The sequence below is a fragment of the Trachypithecus francoisi genome, unplaced genomic scaffold (genome assembly GCF_009764315.1).
Source record: "Trachypithecus francoisi isolate TF-2019V2 unplaced genomic scaffold, Tfra_2.0 Lachesis_group13, whole genome shotgun sequence".
In the NCBI taxonomy this organism is placed as follows: Eukaryota; Metazoa; Chordata; class Mammalia; order Primates; family Cercopithecidae; genus Trachypithecus; species Trachypithecus francoisi.
Window position 1 is genome coordinate 98826672 of NW_022681458.1, and position 10303 is coordinate 98836974.

At 37.2% G+C, this 10303-nt stretch overlaps 1 protein-coding gene across 11 annotated transcripts in view; it reads left to right on the forward strand.

The window, feature by feature from the left end:
- The window catches only part of ZEB2 (zinc finger E-box binding homeobox 2), a 136357-nt gene that overhangs the window by 118594 nt on the left and 7460 nt on the right, over positions 1–10303 (forward strand). For 10 of the 11 annotated variants that reach the window (XM_033231593.1, XM_033231595.1, XM_033231589.1 and 7 more), the window contains 3 exons: positions 965–1073; positions 2004–3973; positions 5677–5857. In XM_033231593.1, coding sequence (XP_033087484.1) covers positions 965–1073; positions 2004–3973; positions 5677–5857 — 2260 coding nt within the window. Of the gene's footprint in view, positions 1–964; positions 1074–2003; positions 3974–5676; positions 5858–7774; positions 7864–10303 lie in introns of those variants that run through there. The other variant, XM_033231596.1, reaches the window with a different exon arrangement.

Sequence of the window (10303 nt, forward strand, 5' to 3'; positions counted from 1 at the left end):
GCTGCTAGAAAAAGGCTGACCTCCTACCTTGAGCATCCAGAGTGGATGACTGCATTTTTTTTTCCAGAATTCTAAGTCACACTGCTTTTTTCCCCGTGTTCAAAAAGGTCAGCTGTGTTTGATTATATCTTTGCTGCTTTTAACTTGTCTTTTCAGCAAACTTTTTTTTCCTTTTTTGTCCCTACTCCCTTGCACACTACTAAAAAGGAAAATGAAAAGACGTTGAAGTCTTTCCTACTGGCCTATGATAAAACTGCTCAAGCAGCTATAACCCAAGATGTTGTCTCTTACATTTGATAATGAATCAATTCTGATATGCAACACGTCAGGAAAAACTAGGCTTCTATTTGCTACTAGCACAATGAATAGGATATTTAAACATGCTCATCATGTAATGAAATATTTATAGTCAAGGTTTTTTTGTTTGTGTGTTTTTGGTTTGGGATTGGGTTTTTTTTTTCTTTTTTACATTTTAGATTGCTTCAGTATAAGATATACTTTTATGCTGATACAAAAAGATTGATAACATTTGTTATGTGGGGGGTGGTTTTTTTGAGACTATTCAGAATTTTCAGGAAAATATTTTTTCCTTGACAGAATTGTGACATTCTAGCAGAGAATGTTCATATTTTAGAATTTGTAGTAAACACAAAAAACAACAAATATCTTTACAGTTATACTTCCTCATCCCTGAAGGTTCAAAGAAACATTTTGGAAAAGACACTACAGAAATAATTCTAAAGCGAGTGTTGGATGCGCATGTGAAAGCACTTTTTTTTATTTGTTCCAATTTTATTACCAACATTATCGCTTTTATTGCAACTCTGAAAGACTGAGCAGATAAATAAGCATGGACTCAAACCTTTTGGCTTGTCTGAAAAATAGAGGCCTTTTAAAAATATTCATAACAAATTTTCTTTGTTCCTCCTGCACAAAACTGATGTCAGTCTTTCTCCTTTTATAGCACCAAATGCTAACCCAAGGAGCAGGTAATCGCAAGTTCAAATGCACAGAGTGCGGCAAGGCCTTCAAATATAAACACCATCTGAAAGAACACCTGCGAATTCACAGTGGTGAGTAGCGGAGGTGCTGGAGCTCACATTTGCATTTTACTTAATTAGGGGAGTTTTAAAAGATTGTTTAAAATTTACACAGTCCTATTTGTAGTTTTTTGGAACTATCCATTTATTTCATCAACTCTGTGTGCCTGATTTGTCTTCATGAGACTTAGGGTACCACCAGTAGCACTGTCTTATAAAAAGAAGCAAAATGCTTACACATCTTAAAAATTACAAATGCTTTGATTTATTACAAAATCTAGAGGCTCCTTTTTGTCCTTTCAAAACCGCTTCTCCAGAATAAATATTCTTGACCTGAGGAAAGTCAACTGGCAAATTCTGAAGGATATTAATTTTTGAGACCTAACCATGAAAAACAAGGGTGAAGAAATTTGGATAAGAGCTATGTATGATAAATATTCCCTGATTCCTGAGGGGCGTGGATCACAGAACAGAATCCTACCACTGAGATTTCCTCTTTATAACTAGTTTGATAGCTCTGCCAAGCATTTTATTATCAAATTGGATGCTATTCAAAGGACTGGTTGGATTGGTAGAATGAATGGAATCTCCACAAAGTTGATTAAGGCCATGGCTACACTTCCCTTTAAATACCGTGACATCTTTATTGTGCTATTGACCACACATTAATCTGACACTCTGTTTAAATACGAGGCTGCCGATGGCAAGACAAGATTTGGGATCTCAGCCGAAAAAGTCACAGATAGCCCTTACCTTCCACCGTGAACATCTTGGATTATATCCTCCCAGGGTAGATAAAGCCCAGAAACAGTTATGGTCACATAATTCTAATCTAAGTACCTAGAATGTAGAGGTACCCCATTGTGTTCCTTTCATTTGGTTTCACAGATTCTTGTCTTGGTAGACAACTGCAATTGTTACCTAATCAAGGAAATGTAACGTTAATTTTAATTATCATTTTAGGTGAAAAACCTTACGAGTGCCCAAACTGCAAGAAACGTTTCTCCCATTCTGGTTCCTACAGTTCGCACATCAGCAGCAAGAAATGTATTGGTTTAATCTCTGTAAATGGCCGAATGAGAAACAATATCAAGACGGGTTCTTCCCCTAATTCTGTTTCTTCTTCTCCTACTAATTCAGCCATTACCCAGTTAAGAAACAAGTTGGAGAATGGAAAACCACTTAGTATGTCTGAACAGACAGGCTTACTTAAAATTAAAACAGAACCACTAGACTTCAATGACTATAAAGTTCTTATGGCTACACACGGGTTTAGTGGCACTAGTCCCTTTATGAATGGTGGGCTTGGAGCCACCAGCCCTTTAGGAGTTCATCCATCTGCTCAGAGTCCAATGCAGCACTTAGGTGTAGGGATGGAAGCCCCTTTACTTGGATTTCCCACCATGAACAGTAATTTAAGTGAGGTACAAAAGGTTCTACAGATTGTGGACAATACTGTTTCCAGGCAAAAAATGGACTGCAAGGCTGAAGAAATTTCAAAGTTGAAAGGTTATCACATGAAGGATCCATGCTCTCAACCTGAGGAACAAGGAGTTACTTCTCCTAATATTCCGCCTGTTGGTCTTCCGGTAGTGAGTCATAATGGTGCCACTAAAAGTATTATTGACTATACGTTAGAAAAAGTCAATGAAGCCAAAGCTTGCCTCCAGAGCTTGACTACTGACTCAAGGAGACAGATCAGTAATATAAAGAAAGAGAAGCTACGTACTTTAATAGATTTGGTCACCGATGACAAAATGATTGAGAACCACAACATATCCACTCCATTTTCATGCCAGTTCTGTAAAGAAAGTTTTCCTGGCCCTATCCCTTTGCATCAGCATGAACGTTACCTTTGTAAGATGAATGAAGAGATCAAGGCGGTCCTGCAGCCTCATGAAAACATAGTCCCCAACAAAGCCGGAGTTTTTGTTGATAATAAAGCCCTCCTCTTGTCATCTGTACTTTCTGAGAAAGGAATGACAAGCCCCATCAACCCATACAAGGACCACATGTCTGTACTCAAAGCATACTATGCTATGAACATGGAGCCCAACTCCGATGAACTGCTGAAAATTTCCATTGCTGTGGGCCTTCCTCAGGAATTTGTGAAGGAATGGTTTGAGCAACGGAAAGTGTACCAGTACTCAAATTCCAGGTCCCCATCCCTGGAAAGAAGCTCCAAGCCGTTAGCTCCCAACAGTAACCCTCCCACAAAAGACTCTTTATTACCCAGGTCTCCCGTAAAACCTATGGACTCCATAACATCACCATCTATAGCAGAACTCCACAACAGTGTTACGAATTGTGATCCTCCTCTCAGGCTAACCAAACCTTCCCATTTTACCAATATTAAACCAGTTGAAAAATTGGACCACTCCAGGAGTAATACTCCTTCTCCCTTAAATCTTTCCTCCACATCTTCTAAAAACTCCCACAGTAGTTCATACACTCCAAACAGCTTCTCTTCTGAGGAGCTCCAGGCTGAGCCTTTAGACTTGTCATTACCAAAACAAATGAAAGAACCCAAAAGTATTATAGCCACAAAGAACAAAACAAAAGCTAGTAGCATCAGTTTAGACCATAATAGTGTTTCTTCCTCATCTGAAAACTCAGATGAGCCTCTGAACTTGACTTTTATTAAGAAGGAATTTTCAAATTCAAATAATCTGGACAGCAAAAGCACTAACCCAGTGTTCGGCATGAACCCATTTAGTGCCAAACCTTTATACACAGCTCTTCCACCTCAAAGCGCATTTCCCCCTGCTACTTTCATGCCACCAGTCCAGACCAGTATTCCTGGGCTACGACCATACCCAGGACTGGATCAGATGAGCTTCCTACCACATATGGCCTACACCTACCCAACTGGAGCAGCTACTTTTGCTGATATGCAGCAAAGGAGAAAGTACCAGCGGAAACAAGGATTTCAGGTAAAGAGACAAATGCTTTTCTGCTCTGAAGAAAAGAGATGGTAATTATACTGATTATGGGCATGTAGGAAAAAAAATCTTAGTGAAAAAAACTCAGCAGAAACCGAAGAGTTTGCTTTAACATGAACCTAAAACCGTCAGTGAGCTAGAAAAATGGATGAAACAGTGAATCACTGTACTCTAAGCACATTTGCTTTAAAAACAAAAGGGATAAAGAAGAAATTAATATTTATTTTGAGATTGATTTAGATGGACTCATCTGCTTTTAGAATTACACATTGGTGACAGTATTTGGTAGGACTTACCTAGGTGCTAGAAGTTAAAGTTTATAACTGTCACGTGCTTTTAAAGATGTGCACAGGACAGGTGTGATGACTCATGCCTGTAATCCCAGCACTTTCAGAGGCCAGAGACCTCACTTGAGGTCAGGAGTTTGAGACCAACCTAGCCAACATGGTAAAACACCATCTGTCCTAAAAATACAAATATCAGCTGGGTGTAGTGGTGGATGCCTATAATCCTAGCTACTTGGGAGGCTGAGGCAGAAGAATGACTGGAACCCAGGAGGCTGAGGTTGCGTTGAGCAGAGATCATGCCACAGCACTCCAGCCTGAGAGACAGAGCAAGACTCTGTCTTAAATAAATAAATAAATAAATAATAAATAAATGTAAAGATGTGCACAACTTGCAATAATACATATACACATTTTAATAGATACTTTTGTTTTATACAGAATGGTTTATTTTGAAGAGTATTTTTTAAAATGTCTTCCATATTTCACATGACCTCTTACCAAATCTTCAAAGTAGTTAATAATTATGCTTTATCAAATAGGAAAGCAGGTATATTTTAACATTATGCAGCATATAATCTTTGTTTGCAAAATAGGAACATAAGTAGCCATCCACCTCTGTAACAGCGGTTCCAGTATTCTAATTTACAGTACATCTGCCCTCTTTGTAAATGTATTTAAGCCTATTTAATCTTCTCTAATATTAATTAGTGCAAACATAGTCTAAGAAAACTGAACTGTGGGCTAGCAAATGGAAATGTATGTTATCATGCACGTTTGCACTCGTTTGGATCAAGACAAAATAAATATCAAGAAATTTAATAATTTACTGATCCACATTCATTATTGTTCAATGCTGAAGGCTGTTTTAACATAGAACATTGATAAAAAGTGTTATTAATATTCCCTATTTCAAATTAGAAAATTAAATATAAAAATATAGCTTGAGGCCTTTAATTGGTAGACATACATTTAAATAGATTGCATAATAATAACATTTTGTACCTAAATATAAAATTCAATTAAAATCGGGTTTCTACAGCTACAGATCATTTCTAAAGTTAAGCACACTAGAAAATACACAAATTTCAATGTTAAATTTTCATTTATTTTCTAGGTATTTCTAGGTGTAAAGGAAATGAAGGATTTTAGAAAAATTTGTTTCTCTCACCTTCAGAGTTGACCATTTTCTGTCCTTGAAAAACAAAGAGCTCTACCTTCCAGAGCAGAGAAGTTTATATTTTTGTTGCAGCGTGAGACCTCATATATTGTTCATGGAAAAGGAAATTGTTTAACTAGATCGATTAGTAGCAAGCACTTTTGAGGTTCTCCAAATGTCAGCCTATACAAAGTTGTTTGGTGTGAGCGCAAAGAGACGTCACTGTATTGAACTGTGTGATTCTATCGCAGGGAGAATTGCTTGATGGAGCACAAGACTACATGTCAGGCCTAGATGACATGACAGACTCCGATTCCTGTCTGTCTCGCAAGAAGATCAAGAAGACAGAGAGTGGCATGTATGCATGTGACTTATGTGACAAGACATTCCAGAAAAGCAGTTCCCTTCTGCGACATAAATACGAACACACAGGTATGAGTGACTTTGCCTAGCTGGTTAGAGCTTCCCGGCCTGCTGTACATTTCATAATATTTAATGAGCACACTTGTGCAACATAAGATGTAACATATGCTGATACCTTCAACAAGGAAGAAATAACGCTTTTGCCGAGCTTGGTAGGACTTTTTTGTTGCCTGTTTATTGGATCATTCATGTATTTATGAGTGTGCTTGTCTTAATATCTTTCCAGTTATTCTGTAAACCAAATTTAGAAATCATGTCAAAGGGACAGTCAGATGGCCAGGGCAATGAAATGGCACAACACAGTCAGTTATTGAAAATCTCTTCAAATTCTTAAGTTTCAAAGCTTAAGATGAACCTAGATATGTAAAAATCTAATAAGAAATTCAGATAGTAATACATTAGTTTCATCATCCAAAACACCAAGAAAGCCATAATTTAGGGGTAATTTTGTTTGTTTTTTTTAATTAGCCACATTTTGAAAGAACTAAAAGCATTAGTGTCATAAAAGAAAAGTAATAGATCAGATGAGCTACTTGAAATCACCTATATTTGGAAGACTGAAATCAAACTTTCTAAATTTTAATTAGTATATTTCCAAGTCATGCATTACTAATTAGCAGCAATTACAAAGAGTTGACAAGAAAACAGCCTAATTCTTCACTAAGAGTGGAGAGATAGTGGGTTAATTTTTGAAAAGAAAGATGAAGTACCATAATGTCATTTAATATTACTTCCCACAACCCAAGATCTGCAGCTTTGGGGTCGAGCTCCACTTGTGTTTCCTCCCCGGCTCCATCCCCACCTCCCTGAACAACGGGGTAGCTGAACCTCATCCCTTCCTCTAGCCCATCTCCAACTCTTCTCCACTAGAAATTTGGCATGCTCTATTAGCCCTGGATTGGGGGGAAAAAAGTGTAGGATCTCAATCAAAATATTGGCAAGAGGGAACGAAAAAAATAGGGGAGTATAGGAAAACAACTCATTCTAAACCAGGAAGCCTAGTATCAAACATTTCAATATGGAGGAAAAAAATTAACCCAACACTTTGGGGGGAAAAGATTTTTGGGGAAAAGTGATGAAGAGGCGCAAAAGAAAAAGAAAGAAGACAGAAAAGGGAATGTGAGCCAAGTGCAGCAGCTCATGCCTGTAATCCCAGCACTTTGAGAGACCGAGGCAGGAAGACTGCTTGAGCCAAAGAGTTTGAGACCAGCCTGCACAACATAGCGACACCTTGAGTCTACAAACTATTTTTTAAAAATTAGCTGGACATAATGGCTCAAGCCTATAGTCCCAGTTACTTGGGAGGCTGAGGTAGGAGGATGGCTTGAGCCCAAGAGGTCCAGGCTGCAGTGAGCCGTGATTGTGCCACTGCACTCCAGCCTGAGCAACAGAGTGAGACCCTATCTCAAAAAAAAAGCGAAGGGAAAGTGAATACTTCCTGTCATGTTTTGATTGCCTAGACACATGTCACTCTTTCCTGTCACTGAAAACTGTCTTTGGGAAGTACTTGTACTCATCATTGGCCATTATTCCTCACTGGGCATGGGCTGGAGGCAGCGCAAGTGACCAGCATCAGCCTGAGAGTGTGGGGAGGGTTTTTGTGAAAAGAACAAGGTTGATAAATAAGAGGGTTCTTACTCCAACCAATACAGTTTTCTTTTTCTTTAGCTGTCTGATATTAATTGTTATTATTTTAAAAGTTTAATGATACCTTAAAGACAACCCAATCTAAATCCAAACAGTTTTTATACTTGTGTTATATAATTCAATGTTTGAAACATCAAAATTTTCTTTTAGCATATATATTTTCTTTAGTACTAAGTGCTACTTAAGCATTTACAAAGTAAAGATATTTTCATACCTAAATTTTACTTTAATTTTAATATTTTAATCAACCTCACATATATTTTGTATTCCATTATTCAGCTACAATAGGCACATCATTGAAGGCATCTTTCCCTCTCTGATTGGTTTTATTATATGACCATATGCAAACTCTATGATTTACTACACGGTGAGTGTACAACTTTTATTTTAGTGAGGGCTATCATACACATTGACATCCAGTCAATATATTTACTTCTTATAAATTAGAGAATTTTAACTTTCATAGGTCTGTAGATAGTTGAGAGGCCCAAAAGTTGACAAACACAAATATGCATAATTTATTTGAAAAATAAACTTCAGGCCTGATGTAGTGATTCACGCCTGTAATCCCAGCACTTTTGGAGGCAGAGGCAGGTGGATTACCTGAGAGCAGGAGTTCAAGACCAGCCTGACCAACATGGAGAAACTAAAATACTAAAAATACAAAATTAGCTCGGTGTGGTGGCACATGCCTGTAATCCCAGCTACTCAGGAGGCTGAGGCAGGAGAATCGCTTGAACCCAGAAGGCGGAGTTTGCAGTGAGCCAAGATAACGCCACTACACTCCAACTTGGCCAACAGTGTGAGACTCTGTCTCAAAAAATAAATAAATAAATAAATAACCAATAAACTTTATTTTTTAAAGTAAAAATAAAATATTCTGCTCCTTCAAGATGTGAGAGCTGCTGCCTGGAAACATTGCCTAGCAACAAGATGCTAATCATTCAATGGTTTCTCTAAACTTGTGATTAATTATCTTCCTGTTGGCTTTCCAACTTGTCAAGTTTCCAGCATGTTAACTTTTTGGTCACTTGACCAAACATCTCATGACATTACTACTGTCAGTGTATTAGGTTCTATTCAAATCAAGTTCTTCATAAATTTTCTATCGATGTGATATACGTGGAAATTTAGTCCATGTTCCTATCCCAGTTGGACATGTGGGATAGTTCCTATCCCACTAGCCTTTCATTTGTTTACATTAAGCACTAGTAATATTTTGAGAATGCAGTAAGATGAAAATTTTAAGTGAGAATTGTCTTGGGACTGATTGATTCTAAGGTTGGGAAATAAAATTGAATTATCATTTCATTATGCATTGATTATGAATGTGTCCTTGGTAAAGTGTGTTTGTGATGTCTATCTACAATTTTACATATAGAATCGTTTAACTTAAGAAGGAAATTATGAGCTACTTATTCTTGGGACCCAGTGCTTTTTTTTGCCTCAATTTATTTCCTAGGCAGATACCAAAGTCATCATGCTTCATTTTTCTTACCAATGGCTTGTTGCTTGCTTGCTTTTCCTGGGAACTGGGACCGGGACAGAGGAGGGAAACACTGTATAAATGTTGACTTCAACAGAATTAATTGTCACAAACAAGGCCTGTGAAATTAAAAACTCTGAAACTCCTGTTAGGCACTGTCAAGAACTCGTTTGTATTGTACTAAAATTTAAATCTGGCCTTTATTGAGTGCTTTCTCTGTTGAGATGTCATGGTAGGTGCTTTTTAAACCCACCTTATTTAGAAAAGTAATACAAATGTTTCTACTTTTGAGTAGATAAGTCTAAGTTTTAAATAAATTTACCAGTCAATTTTGTTTCTCAGTTATATGGTAATTTTTTTCATACCACAAACCTTTCATTTATTATTAAGTTCAGTTATCATTCTAGCTGTCAGGTGAATCACAAATCTAGATATTAGAGAAAATATTTACCCTAAGAAAGTTTGATTCACTCAGTATCAATTTGGATGTTCTGAATCTTGGTCATGTGGAAACTTAATTCTAGGACATCTTGATTTGAATCAGGTAAACCAACAAAACAAGTTAAAAAGAGATGAATGTCCAAGTCAGTTACTATTTAAATTGAATTTATTAAATACTTACCACTGAAACTTCCGGAGATCAGTAGACTATTTAGTATAAGGTATATGTCAAAACTCTCACCTGCTCCCAGATTCTATCCTTTGCTTGATATCATAACTGAACATTTTATTTTTTCAGATTGTCAATTCATATTGCAGGATTAATATATACCTATTATAAGCATACTGTTTCTTATCAAATGAGTTCTCTGAAAATTGAATGTCTATAATCAAGGCATATCTCTAAGACAGACTGCAGTTTAGTGGGCATGCCCGAAGCATTGCTAACAGGCCTGGAAACCTGTAACAGAGAATGCTTGCTCTCTCTCTGGACACTGCTCTGTGTTTTGTTGCTTTGGAAAAGAAAGCCGTATCAACTGTAATGTTCATTCAAAATTATTCATACAGTCTCTCCCAGAAGTTACCTAAGTAGTTGACCTTTTTGTGCTCCTGAGCTGATGAGACGTTAGTATCCAAAAGAGGTTGTAGGACGGTTTGCCCATGCACGCTGTAGCAACTAGAGCATCAAGAAAATTTTCATCTACAATTTCTCTTCTCTCTATTCAGATTTACTGCTTCCATGTACTCTGCTCCTGCTGCATGCGTCCTGCTTAGAACTTGAGAAATTATTGAACATGTATTAATGAATAAGAATAAAATGATCTAACATTACCTGAGTGCCTACTATGTGCAATCCTTGTGCTAAACGCTTTATATAAGTT